Source organism: Xiphophorus couchianus, chromosome 18 (genome assembly GCF_001444195.1).
Source record: "Xiphophorus couchianus chromosome 18, X_couchianus-1.0, whole genome shotgun sequence".
In the NCBI taxonomy this organism is placed as follows: Eukaryota; Metazoa; Chordata; class Actinopteri; order Cyprinodontiformes; family Poeciliidae; genus Xiphophorus; species Xiphophorus couchianus.
Window position 1 is genome coordinate 9,018,207 of NC_040245.1, and position 27,478 is coordinate 9,045,684.

Below are 27,478 nucleotides of genomic sequence, written 5' to 3' on the forward strand. Positions count from 1 at the left end.
AAATCAACACGTTTAATTACACTGTTTAATGTAAACAACACATGTGCCGTCTGAACAAGTGTTTAAATAATTCATTAACAAATGTCTGACTGCAAGTGAATGCAGCACTGAATAACCTGCATACTACACAGTGGCTGTGGTGGCGCAGGGGGTTAGCACGCCCCACGTTTGGAGGCCTTAGTCCTCGATGTGGACGTCGCGGGTTCGACTCCCGGTCCTGACGACCTTTGCCGCATGTCTTCTCCTCACCCTCCTTCCTGTCTGTCTACTGTAGAAACAATACGAGCCACTAGTGCCGCAAAAACTCTTCGCAGGAAAAAATATATAAGGGTTTTTAATGAGCCAGATTTTGTTGATATTTTGCCATCTAGTTCAATCACTTCTACTACAGATGTTTAAAGCTGTTGCCACATTCCAAACTTACTGAACTGAAAACAAGTTGTCTCTTCACTTTTGACATATTATGAATATCTACACATAGTGTGTGCCAGCAAACCAGCGTATATAAATTGTTTGCAGCACATTACAGAGGCAAGATCAACTTATTTACATGGACTTTGCTTCTGTGTTTAGCAGCTATATAATTAACTGGTGTATCGATGATTTTTGTGGTAAGGCTTGTTGAAGCAATACTAGTGAGAACTACGTCCTGCGTGTTGCTTCCACTTCATTAATTCTTTCCTGAGGACAGACTTGCAGGGCTGGAGCAGCTCACCAGCCATCCATCTCCTTGATACCACAGGAAGACAGTTTTACATCCTCTCTTTGCTGCTGTAAATAAATCTCCCCAATTCCACACTCTACCATAATCTCTTGCAGTGTTTTCACGCTGCGAAAAATGTTGCATTAAGTTGTTCAAACTCCCCAATCAATCATTCTGTCTCTAAAGTTGAACAAGTGGAAGCAAAAACATAAAAATAAAATCCCAGGAACAAGAACAGATCATGTATTTTTGATGTTACTGGGCTTATCTGTAGCTTTTGCAGATCATGAAGTGGATCAGAGGCATAACTTACACTCTGAGGATTATTTGTCCTCTGAGGATTCCACATGCTGTGAATAAATGGGAAATGCCAGCTTTTAAATGGGCTTCCAAGCAAAGCAGACAGAATTTCCCAGTTCAAATTTAGGATTTCTGCCTCTTTCGGAGCACTCAGCCGGTTTCCATCCACAGCCTCATCACCATGTCCATATACAGCGCTGTAAAACATTGCCCTTTTTTTTTGTTTTCATCAAATAAATGTTGATCAATGATATCCTGAGCATGTTTCACTTAATTGAATCAAAACTTAAAAATATACTTTTTTTTTTATTTCCTTTGTTTTTGAAAATTTTTTGATTTCTGCAAAGGCCAAATCCTAAGAAAACTATCACAGGAGTGCTGATGCAGCTTATGTGGTGGGAGAAAATAAAATAAGTGGAGGCAGAAGGAAAGACAGCATGGTAAATTTAAAGTGAAAGTTCAATGTCAGGAGGAACCTAAATATGGATTAAGTCGAGTCACTTCGAACTAAATCAGACAAGTTGTGCGCTTCACCTTTCAGACTCTGTTCAATAATCCTTTAAAGGGCCGGTACTTGCATTATTGAGCAGCTCTGCATGCTGAGGGAGACATTCTACAGCTGAGGATCAATGGGAGAAGAGAGTTTTAAGCTGATCTAGTCTGCTGAAACTTGTATTTCATTCCTTCGCTTCCATCTGAGTGTTAATGACCACTTTCTCAAGTCAGTTATCACTCAAGTCTGCCTCAACACATTTTAGACATTTTTATTGAAGCATTAAATATGCACATCCATCAGTTGTCTTGCATTAGCAGTTGCCATTCTCTCCCATTCAGCTAAAAGCAGAGGATGCCTCTCAGGGTGATTAGGTGTTACCAACAGAAGCTGCACTTTAACATTTATGGATTTTGTGCTGGAGGTTCTGAGCTCATCTTTGTTTCTGTCATGCAGACAGTAGATTCTGATGCTGCCTCAAAACAGCCAGGATCAGCAGCAATGATTTCTCCATCAGCAGTTAACTACAACTGAGGCTGAATAACTTCTTGCTGCAGTAGAATTCCCATTTTAAAACTCTTTTGCTCAAGGCCAGAATGAGCCTTTTTATATTTTTTAATAATGTTTCCTTTGTATTTGGTAGAATATGCCTTTTAAACTGCATGACCTTAGTCCAGTTTGAATTTTGGACCATCCCTCCTGATAGAACGGCTGTGCAAGTCAGGCTGACAGACCACCTTGGATAATGACAACTTTATACCCGTGACCACAATTTATTGTGATGGCCGCTGCAAAAAAAGAAAAAGAAAAAATGTGGCCGTATTCCTGAAAGACTCGTTTTTACTCAGCTTCATATTTCTGGCTCATTTGTCGAGATATTGCTTCAACATTTCCACATCGTCTTTTTCTCATGATGACATCCATCTCGTCAAGTGCACAACATTCCCAGTAGATCAATTTCAATGTCACAAAGCTTCAATATTAATCATTGCTGGGGTTCAGAAGAATGACTGCAATAAAGCAGCTGCAAAAAAGAGAAATCTTCTCCAACCCTAATATTCAACATAAAATCCCACAGAGCCAGTGTTTGTTTAGCAGTTTTATTTTTATTTACATTTAAAAACATTTTCATGGTAGCACATTCTTCAAACCTATGCATGCGAGATATGTCCCACAGACATATTTAAAAATTCATTTAAAAAAAAAAGAAGTAAATCTGAGATAAAAAACTAACAGTAAGATGGTGAAACATATGGGTTAAAAAAAAAAAAAAGCAGCATTTCCAACTTTGTGGCAGAAAAAAAAGTCGTGTTGTGACAGAATGTAGTGTGCTTTTTATCTGAATGCTTACTGTGGCGGAGCAGGCACATTAGCAGTTGAAGACACAGCTTCATCTCCTGCTTAAGAGCGAGAGAGCAGGATAACTGCATCTGCAGCCCTTCCAGTTCAATAAACCTAAAAATCTCAAACTAGCAGGAAGTGGCAGAGATGCATGGAGAGAGAACCGCCGACAGGAGAGCAGATTTTAAACATTCAGACCACTTTGGAGGTGCCACGTTCTACGCCATGGTGTTCTTGCTACAGACAGTGCAGGCTGCGTTTCCCTACGCTGTATGTGTATATATGTGATCTGTGTGTGTGCATTAACAAAAATAGAACAGTATGTGTGAAAATGCACTCTCCCTTACCTTCTCTCTCTCTTTCTCTCCTATGGCTTGCAGGGAGTGTTTTGTCCCCACAGGAGCCCACTGTGTTGTTGGGAACATAAATATAAATATCAACATGTCTGAGAGGAAGCGTCCTCAAAGAGGCTGTGCAGAGCAGACTGCCGGTGTAAACCACACTGCATAAGGCCGCGCCGACTGGGGCTCGACTTCTTTATGTCAGCTTGATGCAAATCAAATCATCTCAGCTCCGTTAGTAATGTCTAAGTGAAAAAAGGCAGAGAATATAACCACTAAAAAGAAAAAAAAGAGCTTAAAAACCAAGAGATGGCATCCATACTGAAAACATCCTAAAGGTGTAAACAATCCCCCGCTTCTAGCACTTCCTAACCACCTGTTTCGGGTCAACGTCGCTGTGTTACATCAGCAGATTTCTTAAGTCCAGTTTGGAGGCAGCAGGTGGGCCTCTGAGTTTCGCCGCCTGGATCCCCGCATCCTTCATGTGCATGTAGAGGAGAGCAGTCACTGGTACTGGAGGTAGTTTTTCAGGGTCTGCGGCAGCGGAAGCGTCTCGATGTGATGGATGCGTTCCCGACCCAGAGCGAGTCGAGCTACTCGTCTGCACAGGTCCATGAGGGGAAGGGGCTCCGCTGTGAGGGACAGGAGAGAGCAGCAGTTAGGGTCCAAACAGAACTGGAAGCCCCCTCTGGGTCCAGTTCAGTACCACAAAGCCCTGATCACAGCTAGACTACATAACACACTTCCTACACACACACACACACACCACAGTGCCTCATTCAGACATTTACATAATGAGATCTGGACCCATGCAGAGAGTTCATCATATGGCTCACAGAGGGAGCTTCAACCACCAAGATGTAGGGACAAAAATCTAATCAAGTAAGATGACAAAAATGAGACGGAACCTCGCAAAAATATATGACAACCATAAATGTAAACATTTTTCACAGGTAAACCAAAGAGTTCATTACTGTGTAATTTAATCCCAGTATAAATTCAGATGTCCTTCAGAGACCTAAAAGGTTTGTTAGCGAACAAAACGCAAAGACAACAAAACAGCAAAGAGAACAGCTATGGAGACTGAAGAGTGCAGAAATAGTTTATTAAATGTATTATGTGCCTAAAATAAATGTATTAATTATTTTTTTTTTATTTATGCTTTAGTAAATAATCTGTGCTGAAGTATATCATGATTTAATTAAATGTCAACTCCACCCATCAAACTCATCAAATTATAGACATGCGTGTCTGATTGGCTGCTTCAAACAGTGTTTGTTTGCTACGAATAAGGTTAATATTTTTGCTGGAAAATGCAGGAATAACTGAAATAATTTATAAGTTTATTTATTATAATTTGGCACTCCTTACTGTATAGTGAAGCGGAATGTTCTGGAAAAATTGAAAGCATATCAGGTTCTAAAAGAATCTTGAACTCTGATTGTCTCAGAGTGTTGATCAATCCATCACTCAGTCTTACAGACAGGCAGGCTGGGCAAGGAGAGAATTATTTTAGAAACGCACAAGAGGCCTGTGGTAATTGGAGGAGCTGTAGAGATCCACAGCTCAGGTCAGAGAATCTGCCGACAGGACAGCAATCAGTTATGCTGTTCAAAAATCCTTTTTTATCTCTGGAAGAATGGTAAGAAAAAAAAAATCTATAGAAAGATATTTATCTGCAGCTAACCACAAACCATGCATGGTACGGGACGATGCAAACAAATGGCGGAAGATGCTCTGAAGCTGAATATTTAGCCCGCATGAAAAACACTAATCAGTTTGAGTCGCTCCAAAGACACCATCAAGACTCATGTACGGAAGTGGCAGCATCATGCTTTTTTCTGCAGCAGGAAGAGAGTAACTGGAGAGGGAATCCAAGGCAATCCTGAGAGAAAACCTGCTGGAAACTACAAAAAAAAACAAAAAACATATATATATATACAGTGGTGTGAAAAAGTGTTTGCCCCCTTCCTCATTTCCTGTTTTTTTGCATGTTTGTCACACTTAAGTGTTTCGGAACATCAAACCAATTTAAAAAATAGTCAAGGACAACACAAGTAAACACAAAATGCAATTTGTAAATGAAGGTGTTTAGTATTAAAGGAGAAAAACAATCCAAACCATCATGGCCCTGTGTGAAAAAGTGATTGCCCCCCTCGTTAAAATAGATTATAACTGTGGTTTTTAACACCCGAGTTCAATTTCTCTAGCCACACCCAGGCCTGATTATTGCCACACCTGTTTTCAATCAAGACATTACTTAAATAAGAGCTGCCTGACACAGTAAAGTCCACCAAAAGATCCTTAAAAGCTACACATCATGCCGAGATTCAAAGAAATTCAGGAACAATTGAGAAAGACAGTAATTAAGATCTATCAGTCTGGAAAGGGTTATAAAGCCATTTCCAAAGCTTTGGGAATCCAACGAACCACAGTGAGAGCCATTATCCACAAATGGCGAAGACATGGAACAGTGGTGAACCTTCCCAGTAGTGGCCGGCTGCCCAAAATCACCCCAAGAGCGCAGCGACGACTCATCCAAGAGGTCACAAAAGACCCCACAACAACGTCCAAAGAACTGCAGGCCTCACTTGCCTCAGTTAAGGTCAGCGTCCATGCCTCCACCATCAGAAAAAGACTGGGCAAAAATGGCCTGCATGGCAGAGTTCCAAGAAGAAAACCACTGCTGAGCAAAAAAAAAACATTAGAGCTCGTCTCAATTTTTCCAAAACACATCTTGATGATCCCCAAGTCTTTTGGGAAAATATTCTGTGGACCGATGAGACAAAAGTGGAACTCTTTGGAAGGTGTGTGTCCCATTACGTCTGGCGTAAAAGGAACACTGCATTTCAGTAAAAGAACATTATACCAACAGTAAAATATGGTGGTGGTAGTGTGATGGTCTGGGGCTGTTTTGCTGCGTCAGGACCTGGAAGACTTGCTGTGATAAATGGAACTATGAATTCTGCCGTCTACCAAAGGATCCTGAAGGAGAATGTCCGACCATCTGTTCGTGAACTCAAGCTGAAACGAACTTGGGTTCTGCAGCAGGACAATGATCCTAAACACACCAGCAAGTCCACCACTGAATGGCTGAAGAAAAACAAAATGAAGACTTTGGAGTGGCCTAGCCAAAGTCCTGACCTGAATCCTATTGAGATGTTGTGGTATGACCTTAAAAAGGCTGTTCATGCTCGAAAACCCTGTAATGTAACTGAATTAGAACAATTCTGCAAAGATGAGTGGGCCAAAATTCCTGCAGAACGCTGTAAAAGACTCATTGCAAGTTATCGCAAACGCTTGGTTGCAGTTGTTGCTGCTAAAGGTGGCCCAACCAGTTATTAGGTGTAGGGGGCAATCACTTTTTCACACAGGGCCATGATGGTTTGGATTGTTTTTCTCCTTTAATACTAAACACCTTCATTTACAAATTGCATTTTGTGTTTACTTGTGTTGTCCTTGACTATTTTTTAAATTGGTTTGATGTTCAGAAACACTTAAGTGTGACAAACATGCAGAAAAACAGGAAATGAGGAAGGGGGCAAACACTTTTTCACACCACTGTATATATATATATGTATATATATATATACACGTATATATTCCAACTGAAAATCTGTGGGTAGAATATTCAGAGACAGTCTATCCAATCCGACTGAGATAAAACTATTCTGTGAAGCTTTGAATATAAATATTCAACACTGATGTAGACTTAAATGCTTACAGCTGTAATTGCAGCAAAATATTCTACAAACTGCTGACTCGGGGGATGAATACTTACTAATACTTTTCAGATTTTAACTGGGCAACGCTACATTTTACATCTAAGCACTACTTTGTGTCGCTCCATCTCCCAAAATCCCCCTACAATATACTGCATCCTATTAAAATATACATGCATGAAATACAAACAGAATAATCTATTTTTCCCTCAGTAGGGGAATGTCAGTGCATCAGCAGCAAAGTGACAGGCAAACGGAAGAGCACAGATACACACTGATAAGAAATAACACATAGAAATGTGCCGTTGCAAAATACAATTCAACAATTGTTAACTATGGAAAAAAAAATTGGTGTTGAATGAACTTATGGCGTCAAATGATAGAGATGTTGCAAGATTGGTGACAAAATAAAACACGTCTTTGCGAACCATTTTCTGTCTAATAAGCTCCGATATCTAGCATATCAAAACGTCACGGCCGTGGATAATGTGTGCCAGCGGGATCTGAAAGGAAAGTGATGTCAGGATGTCAGACTTGTAACTGCTGCCCATTTACCGGCAACAAGTGTCACCACCTAGATGCACCATCTGGCTGAGGAGAGCCCCGATGCACCGGTTTCACAAACAGTTTGAAGGACATGGTCAGGCTATCACACATGCATGAAAACGTTAATACACACCTGACCAAGTGAGTGCCCACTGAAAAAAGCTTGTTAACCTTCAGGGAACTGAACTCCACAAGGCTCTTTTGGCCTTTAGGCAGCAGAGCAACATGTTTCTTTAACTATTCCAAAGGATAAGAGCCTGAGAGTAAATCTAAATTGGAGAATTTTAACCAAGCAAGCCTGGTTTGCTGCCTTTTTGTGAAACTGACCTTCATTTTAACTTCATCTCATCATGATTGACTTCATCCCCATAGCAACTTCTCACTCCAGCACATAGCTTTGCCTTGTGACAACAGTAACATTAAGGATGAGTCGGTTCGTCATGCTGTTAAGCTGTCCTTTCATTTCCCAGTTAGTCATGAAACCACATGTGCAAATGCTCCATTACGAAGGATGCAAATTATTAATGCATCCATGCTTCACTTACTGCGACAAGTCAAAATGTGCGCCCTAAGAAAGGTCCATCTGCACAGTTAAATGTTTAAGGCAGAAATATTTTATAAACAAAATTAAAAATATGAGCACAAACACGAGTCCTCTGTGACTGACTAAACTATTTCTCTCCACAGTCTATAAAAAGGCCGAAAGACGACCACAAACTGGAGAGTGCATAGAAGCCGACTGGAATAAGAGACCTCAGCCATCACTGCTGTCCCTGTTACAGGAACTCTGGACGCTGCAGTCAGCAGAGAGGGATCAGCAGCTTCTCTCAAGGCCACGTTTAGACAGGAATCTAGTCTGAACAGGACTCTAGAAGCTGATTTCTGATCGTTTTTGTGCTTAACCTTGTTGTTTTCTTTGTACACACTGATGAACTCAGTAACTTTTTGCCACGCTTTGTTTAACGGAACTTTGAAGGCAAGGATTTCGATTCATTACGCTTAGATTTACACAATGAACATGAAGGAACGTGTTGAAGATAATGTAATTATTAATAGTCACGTGGATGTGATTTAAGAACAAAGATTAAGTGAGGGTTTATGCAGGTATCACAAATTGAAACTGAAAACTTTAGACTTTAGGACCTTTTCAGGACCATTATAAATACAATTTAAGACCTATATCACGACAGATGGACAAAATAAATTTCTGGGATCTTTTTGTGGCTCTTGGCAATGCTTCTCACATGGCATGGAATGTCCCACAGGGAAAAACCTGCATAGAATGGGAGATTAAAGAGTATTGCCATGACAAGACCTGTGACCAACATATTTAAGGCCAACTTATATTTTTTTAAAACATTTAGGGCATTTTAAGTTCTTATTTTTCAGATAAATTTTTTTGAGACATTTTAAGGATGTGCAGACACCCTGTAGGTGAAGCCATAAATGGATACAGTTACAGCAGATAAAACTGGTTTCCCAATTTTTGCTCCAAATCTTTACAAAAATCTAAAAGAACAAGCAGAACTCCATCACTCAGACTCCAGCTAACACCTATTAACTGGCTCAAGTTTGTCCTCAAATAGATCCTGAGAACACTGTCCCCCTGTCATCCTGTTTGGGAAGTTAATATCGCTAAAACAACTCTAACGTATGGAAAGTTTCCATGACAACCACATCCTCATGAGAAAATTGTGTTAAGTCACAGATGCACATGTTCATTAGAAATCTAGAGATCTGAGAACTGTCTTAGATATGTGGTTAAATATGACACCAATGATGAGACGTTCTCCATTCTGCTAGTGGAACAGATACATTTCTGTTCGCATAGGACAAGTTTCTGACTAACGTAGCACAGCTGAAGTGCTGCATATGCCTGCTCTGTTGAAACAAAGTTAATTATCGCTCCATGCACAGTCTCCTCGTTGGGGGTGAATCATTGTTGCTTGCGGTGATGCTACCACAAACACTCGCGTCACTTGGCAGCGATCTCGTGAGGGCGGCAGAGTGGTGATGATCCTACAGACTGAAAACCATCCAATCACTGCTGCCTCCACCACAAGCTGGTCTCCATGGTAAGGGTTGCCTAGGGCGACAAATGGCCCTGTCAGACAAATTGATGAGCACCGACGGGAGGTGCACGCTCCATCAAATGGTCTGACGGAGTAGTGGTGCTGTGAGTGGTCTCTGTTGTGGCTAACAAGTCATTTCCGTTGGGCTCAGTTTGGACCACAAGCTTTTAATCGAGACATGTCAGAGCAGATAAAGCACATGCCACATAGAAATGTCAACTGGAAGCATTTGACATTTCTGATGTACTCCAACTTCACACACCACAGATCATTGCTGCAATAATATTCTAAATCAGATGCAACTGGATGTTAATCACAGCTTATTCTTTGGGGCCCATATCATGATGAACATTGAAATGAAGATCATCCGTTCTCAGCCACTTACTTTCTCTCTATACCTGAAGCCCCTGCCTGACGCAGAACGAAAAGGCAGGCTTAACAATTCCTCCTTGCTCATTCTTAGGTTGACTGGTGGGCCTTTTCACACCTTCATCCCTCTCTTTCCACCAATCCATCATGCGGCTGTCAATATCTGTAAGCTTCCCTTTCTCACATCTCTTCACATCTTTTCCGAAGCAGCCAGAGAGACTTTCTGACAGCTTTATGGCACCAAAGACACGATTGAGTGTGGGAAAGTGCGCTTTAAGAAAAGAGATGGTGCACGTCTGATGCACTACTGGACCAGGCAGGCTGGTGGGCGAGCACACCTAGCACCTCGTTGAGAACAAAGCAGAAGAACGGAGTATAGACTCTGTGATGGCGGGACGTCAGTCTGTCTGTCCTCAGTCAGGTGAGATTACTTGCAGCCGAGTAGTGAGAGTTCCTTCCAATTCCTCTCACTTTCACAAATGGAGCTCAGTGAGTCACAGAGGTCAGGTGGGCGTCGCTCAGACAGTAGCTCAATGTGTGAGACAGCACAACCCAGTTACATCCAACTTAGAACTCCTACCCAGTGTTTCTGTCTCAACTCATTAAGACAGATGCACTGAGGCAGCAGTGTCAGGTACAGACCTTCAGGCATGCTTATGCATTATATTAATGCAACACTATTGGGACCATCTGACCCAGTTTTAAGATCTCAGGTGTACGCATCACCCTTAAGGTGTGGGAACGCCTAAGATGAAAAAAAATTCTTCACAAATTAGTCAAAGGGGGACAATGAATGCCAGATATATTCAGGAATTGACAGAATCAGATCACTGATGTTGGAAATAAGAGAACCAGGAGGGACGGAGAAACACCAACACACAGAGCTGGAATATCAACTAGGGAAAGACTAAGGTAGAAAGCAATGCCAATCACACACTGATGTAGCTGCAAGCTGATAGAAAGTGGATTTTTCTTCCTGTACTGGAAATTAATTATCGTAAAAATGGTAACTAGCCATTACTTCCACAGTGCTTGATTAAGTCCAAAGGACCCTAAAATTCTTCACAATGCATTCAATCATTCACACAGTGCTGGTAAGCTGCTGCACTGTAGCCACAGCTGCCCAGGGGTAGTCTAACAGAGGTGAGACTGTCATGCACCGGCACCACAAGTGAAACACTGACCACCACCATCAGGCAAGGCAGGTGAAATGTCTTGCCCAAGAATACAACAGAGAGGGGCTCTGACTAGTAACCCACCAATTACAGGAGGAACTCCTCCCACCACCGCCACAAATTATAACAAAATTGTTTAAAATTTAAAGTCTTGTTTATAGGGCAACATCTGTTTCAACACAAACTTGAACAAGTTAAAAAACTGTAGTGTTAATTATAGCCATTACTGAAAAAATAAATCACAGAACAACAGGACATCATGGATTAATAATGTCACTTTCTGAATTAGCATCATGATGTAATAGTCACATCTGCAGAACTTAACTTATACTTGCTTTTTTTTTCCTGGTCAACCAGAAGAAGAAAAAACAAGTTTACACCAAATATCTTCTTTATGTTATAAAAAATAGTGACACCAACTCCCCATCACACTGCATGGATCGGCAGTCTGAATTATAAACTTCAGCTTTATCTTTTTTTTTTTACATTTTCTGTTTTCTGTTCTTCAATGTAATCTTTTTATTGCCCAGCAAAACTAGTAAACTACACTTCAAAGATGCAAATATCTACCATGAAATTATTATTTTTACAGCTAATTGTGTAAGAAAATCAAATTGCAAAGTGTTTGTTCCCGCCATCTGACCTTTACAAAAATTACTGAAATGAGAGATGAAGTAATTTTGAATTGTGACAGATGGGGCTTTTGTTCAGCATGAGGATCCTCCAAGAATGTTGAATCATTTCAAGACAATGTTAACTAATTTTGATCTTTTCAGAAAGTTTTGATGAGGCAACTTTGAATTCCATTATACCACGAAGCTTTCATTATGACACTTTTCTTCATTCTGTGGGCTTTAAACATGTCTGGCTATTTGGCAAGAAAAGGTTTGCCAACAAGCACTGTCAAGGTCTTGCAACACATTCTGCTACTGGTCCAAACTGTTGTCAAAACATGTCCATTCTGCAATATTACTGCTCTCCTGAAGTAAAGATAAAAACTCAAAATAAGTCTGACTTTGCAGACTGCATTATGGCTCCATATGAAGTCATATTGAGAAAACAGAAGTACCTACAGTACTCAATACCCAAGAAAAATCTGAATAGAATCTTTTTTAGTAATACAACTGTCTGTAGTTGCCATGACAATCATATCCAGCACACCTCCACAATTTCAGAGGCAACTACTAAAACACTCATGCCATGCATGAGTGTTTTAGTAGTTGATCTAAAGGCATGTACTGCATGCCTTTAGATCAAGTCCATCATGATCATGTGTTGTGAACAGTAGTGATCCAAAGACCTGCTTTGTAGCTGAAAAAGCTACAAAGCAGGTTTCCAAAGATCAATTAAAAGGCCCATCAAGCCACAAAAGTCAGCTAAACCGTTTCCACAGCAACCTGCCACCACAACTAGCTTTTTAATTACTGAAAGAAAGGATTAGTGTTGAAAAGGAAGAAAAGAGATTGTTAAAATGCAGGTGGGAGGATAGAAAACACAATGACAGTTGGGTCAAACAGGATTCATTTGCAAAAGGAGGACAAGGATGTCCCCGCTCCTTAATCAGGTGTAAACCGGTTTGACCCAGCCTGCCACCATTACACCAGCAGAGGCCTCCATGGACTTCAACAGTGCAATCTCCAATACTGTGCCATACTATTTCATTTAGTTCACTAATTTTCTCTAAAAACATCTGAGGCTTTCCACACAGGGAAACTACATCTGCTGATTATTTTGCACTTTACATTTTATTTCTACAACTTTGAAAAACGTGTTTCATTTAATAGTTGGGACTATTAAATGGGCTGAAACGATTCCTCGAGTGATTCGGGTACCTCGATTATTAAAATTCCTCGAGGAAAATTTATCTGCCTCTAAGCTTCGTTAAGTTATGTTTTATTATTTAGCGCACCATGTTCCGGCCGGGTTATTACTTGCGCTGCACAGCGCTCTCACTTCCTTCTGAGTTGTTGACGAAAGCTAAGTGTTAGCAGCATAACATCCAGTTTTCAAGTTCGGCCTGGGAGGATTTTATTGATTGAACATAATGTCCAGGTCTTTGTCGTTTTTCAGGGGACCAATAAGCATCCTTAAAATAAGTGGCGCGATGCCTGGAGTACGGTAGTCTTTTCTCCTCCAGGAGCTGCTTCCTGGTGGCGGTTCAAAGTGAACGGCGGTGAAGAGCACTGCAGGTGTATTTATACAGGTGAGTGGATAGACTGTACACTGCAGGCGGCTGCGCATTAGATAATTAACGTAGCTGTACCTTTACGGACTAACTGGAAAATGTATTTCATATCATCCCGGTCTCAACAAATGGGTGGCGGAGAACGTCGTGGCAGCACGTAGCTGGTAGATGTTTCTGTGTGTGACAAAGGTGTCAAATCCCGTCGCTAATGTGGATAAAAAAGCTATAAATGTTTGGGCAAGGTGATAGTCTGTTAAACTCACTGAAGAGGAATACATAAACCAAAAGCTGGAGTATAGACCTTTTTTTTTATTAAGCACATTTGTGAGCCTGCCTCTTTATTATTAAATTGAATATAATTTCAGATTTTTATATAACTTTCTTCAGGTCAACTTGGAAAGTGAGCCATTATTGTTACAGGTTAATTTTCTAAACTACAGAAAAGTTATTGTTAGCTCAAATGTGAAAAATTGGACTGGCGATTTACCAATGTTTTATTTTATCTTCCCCCCTCCCCCGATTACTCATTTAATCGTAAGGATAATCGATGGATTACTCTATTAAAATATTTGTTTACAACAACCCCACTATTTTGTGTTGATCTCACAAAAATATATAAATTGCACTGAAGTTTGTGATTGTAACATCACAAAAGAGGGTAGGAAAACCTTTGCAAAGCACTGTCAACAGAAATACCAAATACAAGAGTTTGGCCGATATGCAAAAGAGGGGGAGTAAACCTACAATGTAGGGCTTCCCGCCAAACAACTCCAGACGTTAATCTTAGTGACACACTAGGACATCCTCCAGTACTTAACTGTCTGCCGTCTCCACCACAGGTTTGTGGCGCACAGCCATGCAGCGAGGCAAGACTTACAATGATTGCTCTTGCGAAACTTTGACAATTCCACTAGTTGGAGCAAACAAAATGGGAGAAAAAGAGCAGCATGGGAAAGAAAAACACAGAAAAGGTCAAGCTGACACAGACTTTCTGCAATGCAAGAAGAATTTCCTTTCCACACAAAACATGCAAGGCACTGGAGGCTATTTAGCAGGTGGCTGTAAATCTGAACAAGAAGGTTCAATGAGGCAAAAGAAACAACTGCAGTTGATCTGTACAAGGCTGGATTCCAGTGAGTCATCCAACTTAATGCAGACTGTTCAGGGTGACCATGTACTAGTACAGAACAGCACTTGAGCAGTGCCCAGATACAGATTCACAACTAGCACTAATGCCAGATATCTGAGATCATTCATTTTTTAGCTCAACTCTTTAAGTATGGGAAATTATAAATGGGAAAAGGCCCAGGACTTCTTATTTGGAGTAAAGATTAGGAAAACAAGTGCAATGTGATGTAATGCATTCTTTTGTGGAGTGACTACACTGAGTCACATATGAAACTGAAATATACATGCCTTAAAGTTATCAGGTGTTGGCAAAAAAGGTGCTAAAAAGTGACAATAAAAATGTAATTTAAATAAATTAAAGAAGCACCGATCCAATAACATCTGCATTGATCTTGACGCAGATCAGGCATTAGTGAAAATGTGCTAAATCCATGAGGCAGATCTAATCAGTCTAATTCTATACTTTCTGCTCTGAGCGACATCATGCTTTATTCATTTTACATCATACCTAGAATTTCTAATGGCACTTTCTGGATCATAAGAAAATTTGTTGCAGTTTGTTTTATATGTTTGACCAAGTTAGTCAACCAACTGTCTTCGTCATTTTGAGTTTAGATTACTTTTAAAGTTGCGATACCATAATTGAACTGACTGAACAAATTAAAGTTGTGTTTTTACATGTTTGACAAGCTTGTGAAACTATTGGTGGATTTAAGTGTGCTGTACTAGTGCAGAATTAGTAAATAAATTTGTAATTCATTTATGTCTGTTTAAAAAAAGAAAGCTCATGACCATAAATGAGGGTGGGAACGTAGATCGACCGGTAAATCGAGAGCTTCGCTTTTTGACTTGGCTCTCTCTTCACCACGACGAACCGGTACAGTGCCTGCTTCACTGCAGACACTGCGCCAATCCGCCTGTCGATGTGCCGCTCTCTTCTTCCCTCATTTGTGAACAAGATCCCGAGATACTTGAACTCCTCCACTTGGGGCAGGACACCCCCACTCTACCCTTTTGCGGCTCAAGAAAAAGCCTTGGATTTGGAGGCACTGATCCTCATCCCGGCCACTTCACACTCATCTGCAAATAGCTCCAGCGAGAGCTGTACATCACGACCTGATGAAGCCAACAGGACCACATCATCCGCAAAAAGCAGAGATGCTATCCTAAGGCCACCAAAACTGTGTTGAGGCACCTTGGCTGCGCCTAGAAATTCCATCCATAAAAGTAATGAATAGAATCGGTGACAAAGGGCAGCACTGGTGGAGTCCAACTCTCACCGGAAACGAGTCCGACTTACTGCCAAAACAGTAATAAAAAAATAAAAATAAATAATAATAATAATATACAGTATATAAAAAAAAAACTACAACAAAAAAACACCTTTATCCAGTTAACACTTTTACTTACGATCTAGTCCATTGACGTAGCGGATTGATACTTCACAGTGCCCCCAGACTGCACTGACGATAGGATACAGTCTCTTTCCCTTTAGGCCCCTGAAGGCCACTCCTAGATATTGTCCATCCACCATAAAGCTTAGCGTCCCTTCGTCCATGTCCAATATTACTGTGAGGCAGTCTGGGAGAACAAACGACTCATCTGGCTCCAGAAAACTGGGGTACGTGGGTGCAGAAGAGTTACCAGGTCTGTTCTTTCCATCATGATAAAGTCTGTTTCGGCCGAGGTCCCACCCCCAGGACTCAGAGTCTGAGCCTACTAGGGCCGTGTAACCAACAGAGTGTAAAGGTGCTTCAGCAGTAGCCACCCCTACTACAGCATGGGTGCCTCTCTGTCTGGCCGGCCAGTGAATCCTCCACACGTGTAGGCCACGGGTGTAGCCAACTTTTCCTCGAATGCAGTCTGTGCTCTGAGCCACGGGGTGCCTGTGAAAAGTCAGCTTGTCGTCCTCCTTGACGAAGACATTGAGCGATCGGTCATCAGAGTTCCAGGCATGGCGAAGTTGTGTCTCAGCAGTGGCTGGTGGCATGTCGAGTAGCAAATCCAGTCTGGGGGGCCGACAGAAATCCGGACCCCGTAGTTCACGACGGACTGGTCGATACGAAGGCTCCCCACGTACATCCACTGACTTGATGCTGCCAGAGATCTTCTGGCCCATGGTTTAGGGGATTCAAGGGAGGAGGGAAAAGAGGGGAGGGAAAAGGATGGACAAAGGGTGGTGATGAGGGGCCAGTAGGTCCGTACGTTACCTCATGGGCACACAGAGATGATGCGAGGTCAGTGTGGAAAGATGTTGCTAGGCACACACAGTCTTCAGCCTGAGGGGACCACAACCCTGCAAACACACAGAGACATGATTCTAATTTTTTGTTCTGAATTGGTAAGTCAAGAATAAACAGTTTGTTGTTTCCCCTTAAAAGAGGCATTGTTTTTAGCCTAAAATGAAAATGTTCCTTCAGACAGTTTTAAGTAATTTTAATAACTGACAATGTGATAGAGTGGCTAGGGTTTGTGCAGGCTAACTGACATACTAACTTGGCTTCAACCCTTCATCACCTCCTGTTGCACAATGTCAGTTGACTAGTCTAACTTACCTTTGTTTACAAGACAAAACATTGTGGTTGTTTAAAAACATTTTTGCACAGTCACGGCGTGGAAACTGAAGGAGCGCCACTTGTCTTTCTTGCTCAGGTAACAGCACATTAAAACTTCAACTGATAAGCTGTCAGGTTGTCTGTCTGTTGAGCATCTGACTCCAAGCTTTACTGGAGAAGACAGGGCTTCTCAGATTTACTGACTAACCAGTAAATCTGTGTTACACATATTGCTCTATAACAATCAAAACAACAAAAAGATACATTTTTTGCAATAATGACTTAAACAGAAGCTACTAATTTAATGTTTATTTGTTGGACCATGTAAAGCCTACTGCCAACATCCTCTCTGTTCCTAGGCATTGCTTTGTGTTTAGTAAAATTTTTCCCAAGAGTGACAGGATATCTGAAATTGCTCAAAAGGCAAAACAAAAACAATTAGTATACATTTTAAATTAAAAATATTAAACATCATTGTTATAAGTAAAAAATACTTTAGGATTAATTGTTTCTTTGCTGACGAGGGACACAATTAATGAATAATTAATAGACAAGCAGTAGTACTTTTAGTCGAGGCTGGTATAATTTTCTCAAACCAGCAAATACCTGGTTACTATTCAGCTACTAGGTTGTACACCGATTGCTTCAAATTCATCTAAACATTAAGGCCTCTGCACAGCTTTGAACTTCAAATGCTAAGACATGTTGTATAAGAAAAAGACATCAAGCTGAGTTTTAAGAAAAGACTAAAGGCCACTGAGTACTTTCAAACGTGCAGAGTGCAGTGTGGTTTAATAAGATGAAGCTGCTTAAAACCTGCTACACCAACAGAACTCCTTGTCCGCTCTGCAAACATTCTAGGGTTTCACAATCCCCTGCTGTTTCAGAGGAAACTCCACATGGTTCTTCCAGGGAAAGTACAGTGACTGGAATTAACCCAATCATTTTAAATCCCTCAAAGTTAACATTTATTGATGGCTCTGCTTAAAAAACTAAAATGGTGAATGATTTCCACTTGCAGTCACAGATATGAAAAAGCCAGGGGCTAAATTTGGTTCAAACTATGAAAATCTGTAACCAAAATGTATTGCATTTATAAAATTATTTTCTACCATGCTTAAAGTACAGTGATCCTAAGATTAGGATATTTACTTTTGAACAGGAAAATCTGTGGCACGCAAATTCATTGCTCTTTCAAAAAATGTCCTGCCTAAGACAGTCCCACGTCTCCCAGTTTGGCAGACTTAGCTCAAAGGTTTTCGCAAATGCTGCTATAAGTAGGGCTGAGCGCTACCCTCAATTTGACATGGCTGTGGGGGAAAATGCAGAAAGGAAATGTAGAATAAACAGATTTGATTGAGTCTTTTCTCAAAAGATTGAGTCTTTTCCCATAGACAGTGTACAGCTCCATGGCAGAATATTTAAATAGGTTAAGACATTTCACAACTGCTTGAAATGCTCAGAAAAGAACAAGATTAAAGACTTAGCATTTTATCCAAGATGATTTGACATTTCTTTAAAAAAAGAAAAAAAGAGAGCATTCCTAAAACACCCAGAATTCCATAAACTTGTCTATATATAAAAAAAGTCAACCCAAAATAGAAATTGAATGCTAGGGAAAATCCCCAATCAATCCCTAGTATTAATACAGTTTCTAGCTTTATTGGCCATACCCTAGGCTTTGAAACATTAAAACTTTTAGGTTGAGGATATCTCAAAATTTAGAGGTGAAACCAGAAGAGCAATTCAGGAAAGAGAAAAGAAATCCACTATGACAAATGGACAACAGCAGTCAGAATATTCAGACATCACAATCTCTGAGGATCATTTGTTGGACCTTGTCTCATGACTGGACTGCAACACATAGAGCGACTTCTGCATTTCTCTCTACTGAAGAGAGAAATGCATAGTGAACACAAATCAAATATTCAGTTTCTCAACCGATAATTCAGAAACTAATCAACCACAGTTATTAGACAACCAACGTGGCATTTTGAAAAATGTAACAAGCCTGTAACATGGTTATAAATGTCTTTACACTGCAGAAGACCATGTCAGAGTTTTTTTCTGTCAGGACTGACAGTCCATACAGCTATTCTTATGTTGGGTATTCAGAGTTTGCCTTATGTGGTTCTTACTCATTACAGTAGAGGGTATTTACTGTCCAAGTGTGAGTTGCCTCCTTTCAAATGCACCGTTATTTTAAGCAGCTTATTGTGTCAATGCGCATTTGTTCACTTTCAGCCTAGGCTAAGGACAAAAACTAAAAATCTAGAAAAATTAAAGAGCACAACATCAACCTTGAATCAAACTTTTTTTCACCCTGCAATATAGACAGGTTGTAAAATTGAAGAGAGAAGTGGATAGTCTCTCAGGGGACTCTTTGGGGATACTAGATGGCATCTATGTTGACATGCTGACATTTAAAGAAAAACCAGGTTTTCCAGCTGGTGAATGTCAACCATCAAAGCAACATCATCCTTGTTTGATGGACAGCACAGTTTCTGCTCATGCCTAGTCCCGTCTCATAAGCACACAGACGCAATGACTATATGATCATCATCATCTGTGGAGAAAACTTCTAGAGTAGTTTTTAAAAACACAATACTACAACTTTGTTAAACAATATGTTAACAATAACATAACATTATGTTAATTATAATTAAAGTATTAAGTTACTTTAATTATAACCCATTAGCAAAAACAATGTTCACCATGCCAGGTTTAATCAGTGTAGGTATCTTAGAAAGCTCACTTAACCTCCATCTCTCCAACCTCAAGCCTATAATCACATGTTATACTTTACATTATGTGTCTGAATCTGTTAAATCAGTGACCTTCATTTAATCAGTTCTTTTCTACATGGGTACAAGGTTTCATTCAGAGCCTGGTTGTAACTATAATTGCTATTAATTGAGACAGCAGGTCGAGGTACACTACATTATAAAAGACCTCAGAATCATTTTTACACATGTTTGAACTGTCAACTTGTGAGGGATCAAAGGTGGTGAATATTGTTTCAAATGTGTTCAAAGGGAAGTGAAATTCCCCAAAGTTAGAGCATTTTGTCAACTAAATACACTGATTGGACAGGTGATGGATAGGTGATGCAGAAGCCCCGACAGGAAAAGTAAAAAAAAAAAAATGGAATGAGGAAATACCATGTGGCATGTGAAGAGACAAAATTCAGCTCTCCAGCTGAAATGTTTTCAGAGTTCATACTCCGAAACAAATACAGCTGCTTCAACCTAAAATATCTGCCAGTTTACCATGATGATTAACAGAGTGGAACCTCTGCAGAAAAATTTTATTTGCCGCTACAGGCAGTTTGGACCTTTACAATTAGCAATTGTTAAATGTTTCCCCACTGAAATTACTAGAAATTAAAATAATTTGTTAACCAACCACCCACGACATGCTGAATACCAATAATTACTCATTTCCAAATTTGTGGAGTAATCAGTCCTGTGCAAAAATATTGCAATTCAAAGATACTTGCTCCCAAAGGGAAACTGTCGTATCTCATATCCATGTATCTTTAGAGAGTTACGGATGGTGATGCTGGCAGCAGTCAGTCTTGCAACAAATCTGAGGAAGTCTCTGACTGGAGAGTGTTGCTGTACTAGGATTCCTACTGAGAGCTCAATATCCAAGGACAAGAAACTATTTTCCTCAGTAACATGTCATTCATGACAGCACCTGGCAAGCACTGCTAATTCACCCAATTTTGTTTTGCCACACTTTAAAATCTTTGCTTGGTTGCATGTTTAGAAAGCGGGTCAGAGAGACTGAGATGGGGAGCTGATCCTTGCACATTATGGTCGATGGAAGGAATGTTTTGGACTTCTTTCTACCCTCCCTGTGCTCTTCCTGCTTTGCATCCATGAAACTTTCTTTTGAACTCCTCTGAGATTTGGGGTCTAATGGTGCATTTTATTTGTAGTTGGACCTCAGAAATTCTGAATTCCCAGTCTAAAAGAAATGAGCACACCACTACAGCTGGCTGCATTGCATTACAGACAGGAAAACAACTCAAAGAGTTCATATGCAGTAGCAAGGCATTGAGTTATAGTTGAACAGCAAAGCCAAGGTCATGAGAGGCACAGAGTGCTCCGGTTCACATACTTACCAACAAGGTCCTACACTTAAAATCAAATTTGGGGGAATAATGACTCATTTATGTTTGGAATAAAAAATTTCTTAGTTGTATTCAAACTTAAAAGTTTTACAGAATAAAATTAGACATTACTAAAGTAAGAACAGTAAAATTGTTGAGGTTAGACAGAAACATGAACTCAGTGAGAGCTTATTAAATTTCTGTATGTTGCCTTTCAACACTAACTGGGAGCTATCAAGTAAAAGCAGATGTCACCAGTATGAACCAAACAGACCACTTATACAAAAAAATCTATCCCAACTTGCATTTTCAGTCTGAATACCTTCATAGTTGACTGGAACGGTTGTTTCTTCTGAACTTATTTAATCTACAGGTGCAAAATTAACGTGATGAAGATTGCGGCTCCCATCAAGAAGGTCTTTATTTTAAATATGAAGGTTCCTTCTATATGGAGTTGAAATGTTCTAATGAGAACATATGGGTTTTTCCTGGGTGCTGCAGTTCCGTTTCAATTAGCAGAATCATGCATGAAAGTTAAACTGTTTACTTCAAAGCTGCTGTGTGTGCATGCATAGATTTGACTTTTTGATCCCCGTTGGACTGGCCACTTGGCCAGTAAATACCCTGCTTCTTGCCCAAGGTAACCTTAAAGACAACAAAAGACGAATAGAAATTGAGAGAACTCTCTAGGAGGTTATTAATAGTATATTTAATATTAGATATATTTTAAAAGTGGCAGGACACAGAAAACAAATATATTTATTAACCATCTTCTGCAGGGATCCCAGCTAACATTATGCTTAAGGTTTTCAGATGCAGCAGTCACTGCATGATACTGCTTTGCTACACTTTCAAAATAGCAGAGCAGCACAGGTGTGGATGATGCAAAATGAAATTTCTGTTTTTCCGTCTCTTATTTATTCTGTTTGACTGCAACTAAACCCTCAGAGAAGCACTCAGAAATGGGTATGCAATGAATTTGGCAGATTGCAGTACATGGCCTTCACACAGAGCATCGAGTCTGAGAGGGAGTCTGTGGAAACCAAATCGAAAACAGGTGATGTTTCTCAGATACAAATTTGTGGAGACACAAAGTGGGAAGGCAAATCAGCTGCAAATAAAAAGTGAAAAACCAAGGCATACTTCCAGATTCTTTATATGCAATAAGATTTTAAATCAAGAGATAATCAACTAAGAGGCATTTTTAAAAATGGAGTCATTTACAAAAATCACTTCAGGTGGCTGAAGTAAAACACTCCAGGTCAGGAAGGATTTTACTATATATAATCACCATCAGCCCCCTCTGTCTTTCAATACTTTATGCCAACATGTCAGAGGAGCAAATCAAGGTCTGATCTGTGTTCACTATGAAACTCAACTCCAGATCTCTGTGGTTGGTTTGACTTGAATGTGTTATGAACAGTTAGGTAACCTATTGAGCGTTGGTTTTTCCATTGCTTGGTGTTCTTTACCATTTACAATGCTCACATTGAAAAAGAGGCTGTATTGGCCTCTGCTGCTCCCTCTCTGTCTGATGCAACATGCTGCCCAGGCTCATGTCCACAGAGAGCTTTTTGTGAGTAAAGGGTGCAAAAAGAGCAGCCAAGAAACTCATCGCATTTTACGCTTTTCAAAAACAAAGCCACAAGTTTATAAAGCAGAAGACTAACTTTTCCAATTTGAACCACATTGAAATATTCTGAGCTGAATGAACAAGTCATATCAAAACAGAGTAAGCATCCTGATGTTAAACGATTTAGCTGACTGTTCTGCATTCTCTTCTGCAGGAGAAAGGATAGAGTTTACTGAAAACTGTAGCTAAATGTTTCACGTCAGATACAGCTTTCCTAACAGAGTTAGCCATTTTTTGGAGAATGTGCAAGAGACTAAATGTAGCATGTTATTTTCACTGGCGATTAACGATACAAAGTATAGACAGGGACTAGTTTTTTATTAAGAGCAATGAAGTAGCAAATGAGACTTGGCATGATCAGATATTTAAATCTTCAATTTGTTATTGTATCTGGGAGCAAAAACAATGACTTACAATAATTTGATCGGATTGACCAATTTAAGTGAGTCAACTAAATCTCAAACCTCCAGTGAGAACTTAGAAGCTTATACTCAGTCTCACAGGTGTTCCAGGGCTGGGAAAAAAGGTTTCTATCTCAAGAGCGTAACCAAAAAAAAAAAAATAGTTAACTCCAGCTACACCAACACACGAGTGTGTGAAACATTGTGCCGAAATCAAAAACAATCAAAAGTTCTGTTGAGGAGAAACCAAACAGTCACCCAATGACCAAAATAGGAGAGATAAAAGTCGTGATACAAAATTTAAAAACCACCACATGACTTGACGTCCAAGAAAACGCTTATTCAGAGCTGACATACACCAATTACGCCGCAACTGTCGAGACATCTTGAAACCTGTCACTTCTTAAAGAAAGATCTGCTAGAAACACAAAGGGACAAGACACAGAAGTGGCATCTTACCATAAAGACATCGCTTTAAGTCAGGCGATTTTCACACAGCGATGCAAATGTAATCACAGCAGCCAAGTAGAATAGTGAGAATACTTGCTCTTCAATGTGTCATCCAAAAGGAGGTCAGAACACACTCATCAGCCAGGACAGTGTGGGACAAGACAGAGACAGACAAGAAGAGTGTGTTTGTGTGGGGAAGACAGCAAGTTCCTGCGAGTGACGCGAGTCACTAGCAGGAACGGAAGGAGAAAAAAAAAAAAAACTACAAAAAAAACCTTGGCTTCAGTTCCCAGCTAAGAGGGAAACAGCTGCTGGAGGAAATGGAGGGGGGCTGGAAAACACAGAGAGGCAGGGCTTAGTGTGAAGCACGCTCAAAGTCTTACCGAAGCGGTCCAAAAACCACCCACTCTCACAGATACCCTGAGTGAGCTCCTTCAGAAGAGAAGACCATGTGAACACACACACAGAGCTGTCCAGGATTGGCTAATTAATGCTCAGCTCAACTTGCTGAACTGGACAAAGCCCACAGGGCTGCTCAGGATTAGGTCCAACAAAGTGCAGACCCATCAAAACTCACCAGCACCTCTGAGGCAGTGAAATCAGCGAGAGAACACCTATCATAGCAGCATGTGATGTGAGAGCAATTGACATCGTTCCATAAACAGTGTTTGATATCACAACAGAACAAAATGCTACATTCAGTGTCATTATGGAGCCATTATTTTACACCTATGGTTATAGAATTAAAAAGAGTCTGACATGAGATACTGACCTAGGGTTGTCAAAATAATACTTTGGTATAGCAAACAAGAAAAAAAAATCTTCAAAGATATTGATCTGTTTAAAAATAAATACCCAAAGGGTTTCACATCTGCACACCAGAGCTGCAAGTGTAGAGTGTAAACAATAAACCTAGCCTTGGCTTAACGGGGTGCAAGCAAAGTCTGGCACTAAACAGCACAACCTTCTTTATAGAAGCACTTACACTTGCTTATAATTAGGAAGACATGCAATATACACCAATACTGCTGAATGCTGTGATAAATAATCAAATTATAAACCATTATTGCATTTCCGCATGGGACTGATCAAAAACTAGACTTTACAAAATTAAAATCTCCATCAGCTTTGTGAAATGTGAAGACATGTTTATTTCACTGAATTTCCTCAATTAGGAGAAACTTCAAACATAGCAAACTGTGTTTTACATAGTAAGAGATAAAACCAAGTGTCACATAGAAAAATAAGAGTTTGCATTATCATGACAGAATCTGTTAATAGATCTCAAATAAAAAAATTGGGGTTGTGATTGACACAAACATCAGATTCATTTAGCATAAAAAGTGCTTTATAATAGCCATCATTGTGAGGGTTAGTAAACTTTAGCAGGAAAAATAATGGGATCACAACTGACATTTAAAAGAAAAAACATAATTTTCACAGTCATTGCACATTAAATTCTCCCTTTATACATCTGGCTGATTGCTGTTGTCAGGGCAGACGAAGGTCAATAATGGACCCATTTGTCCAAATTACTTCCTGCTCCTCAGACACACCCATTAGCAAAGGATAAGAGGCCGTTTACAGTCTATGCATCTCAGTTTACCCAGGAAGAATAACTTTGGCAACTATGTGTTAAAACTAGAAGCCAGTGCTAGCTTTTCAGCAAGACTGTGGTATTTCTAACACTGGTTTAGCGACTGATTCTTGCATATGAAAAATAAAACTTTTTGAAACAAAACTTGTATTTCCAGTAAAAATATTTTTGAATGCAGACACTTAATCTTTTAAGAACAGCATGTTTCTCAGCATCTCTATAACAGTATTGTGGTTGTAGTAATGTCCATCTCTTCTTGCATCTCATCTTTTTGCCATGCTGCAGTACTTTTGAAACACTGAAACCTGGCCTCTATTTTAGTTTGGTCCAAACAATCCCAGTTTTCCTAGAACAACCACCAGTTCTTTAGTGCTTACTGCATTTATAATGCATGACATTGTGTCGGAGCATTGCCTCTGCTTGAGCTCATTAACATGTTCTGCCAAATATCATTTATTATGTTAATGGTACCATTTCCTCAGTGCCTGTAAATGAAGAGGCACAAGGTGACCCATAAAATATAGTTTTATTGTGGCATCTTGATTAAACTATGTAGTTTTTTTTATAAGACAATAACCTGAAATTTGGTAATGTGACCCAGATGGTGTGAATCCGATATATGCAATGTAGTATGTCAGCTGTAGATGGATTAGGATGTTTGTCAACCTTCATTTCCTGTTTTCATAATGTTTGAAACAGGAATTGAACATTTTTGTTGGTTGGTTGTTGTTGTTTGGTTCAATTGTTTGATTCAATTTCAAACTAAAAATCAGTCTGAAATTTGTGGTATTTATCTTTTTGATGATGTAAAGAACATATTTTCCTAAATTTATTCCTGAAAACTTTGGATCCCACTCCTAGCAATTTTTGGTGAAATGTAAAAAAAAATTCTAATCTTTGAAAGCACATGTTGAAACCTGACCACACTAGTTATTGACTAGTTTCTAATTTATCCTGGCATTTCACTAACTTAGGGCCCAATGATTTGCAGACAGAATTGCAGAATTTCCATCCATCCATTTCTATACACCCTTGTCTCTAAGAGGGGTCAAGAGGGGTGCTGGTGCCTATCCAGCGAACGTTTTGGGTGAGAGGCAGGGTACACCCTGGACAGGTTGCCAATCTTGTAGGGCAGAATTGCAGAATTTAACAAACAAAATGGAATTTATAATAGTGTTTACTGATATTGGTAGACAAGAAAAGTTTCAGCTCGCTGCAGCTCTTCTGTCATTACCTGGTGAAGTGGGGCTAACTCAGCTCATCTCTTTACGAAGAGCCACATTGCAAAAAACATGGATTAGAAGCTACTAACCTCCTTGTTGAGACACAAATGATACAAATATGATTACAAAGACCAATAGATTACATGAAGTAAAGCACTCTCTTTAGCATGTTTTAACCATAAACCAAGGAGGTGATGAGAAAGTCCACCCTGTTACAAAATCCAAACTACTTATGTGGGAGTTCTGCAGAACATCGGCAGCCACAGAATGTTTGAGACGGATTACATTTGAACGACCTGAGCTGAAAAGAGAAGAGCTTGTGACTTTTTGACCAACGATGCAGCTCTATAGATCTTTGTGTACTGAATGTTGGTGGAGAATAATATTACACGTCATTTTCTGAATCCATTTGATTATGCTAGTCAGTCACAAGGTAAAGGAGGTTGCTCGTGATATCTGGAATGTTAAGAAATGAAGGGAAATGTTAATGATACCCGAGTAGAATGTTGTGTTTAATCACGAGATTCAATCAAGTAAAATTGATTGATAGTCCAACAAGATGGGGGTGGTGAATTATGTCAGTTAACCAGATATATGAAGCTACACATTCCAAGCTTTCATACTGTTGGTTCAACTATTCGGGTATGAAAAAGTAGGGGAACAAGCATGTAGACATCCTCAACAAGCCTGAAGTAAATGCCTAAAATTGGAGTTATGTACTGGGTGCAGTGCCTTGCAGAAGTACTCACACCTGTTAAACCTAAAGCTGCTTCTTTGCTGGAGTGGCTTTAAAAACCAGTTCTGCCCTGGCCTTATTAAACTTTGTTGGCTAACACTGCGCAGGTCTTCCCTGTTTTTCATGCTCACTTGAGGGGCAAAACATTGACACCAGATTGTGTTGTCATTACATGAGCAAAGGGTAGAGTTTAAGCTTGAGCCCAGTCAGGAATGCATACGTCAACTTTTGAAGTGGAACAACCGTGATTTAGCAGCCATAGATGCAGCAATGAGGAAGCAAGAAACATTGCAGCTCAATGTTTTGTTGGTTTGATGATGGGAAACACTGACACTGCAAAAGATTAGGTTGACGTAATGCATTTTATTCTTTATTTGGGGTTTTCTTTTCA

The 27,478-nt window shown here is 39.9% G+C and overlaps 1 protein-coding gene across 2 annotated transcripts in view; it reads right to left on the bottom strand.

Annotated features, from left to right (window-relative positions):
• Positions 1–2,582: 2,582 nt before the first annotated feature.
• The window catches only part of LOC114133372 (SPRY domain-containing SOCS box protein 4), a 34,001-nt gene continuing 9,105 nt past the window's right edge, over positions 2,583–27,478 (bottom strand). Inside the window, exons 1-3 of one of the 2 annotated variants that reach the window (XM_027999212.1) lie at positions 23,541–23,702; positions 15,786–16,671; positions 2,583–3,810 (exon numbers count right to left, since the gene is read on the bottom strand). In XM_027999212.1, the coding sequence (XP_027855013.1) occupies positions 3,683–3,810; positions 15,786–16,494 (837 nt within the window). In that variant the 5' untranslated portion in view covers positions 16,495–16,671; positions 23,541–23,702 and the 3' untranslated portion in view covers positions 2,583–3,682. Of the gene's footprint in view, positions 3,811–15,785; positions 16,672–23,540; positions 23,703–27,478 lie in introns of those variants that run through there. The other variant, XM_027999211.1, reaches the window with a different exon arrangement.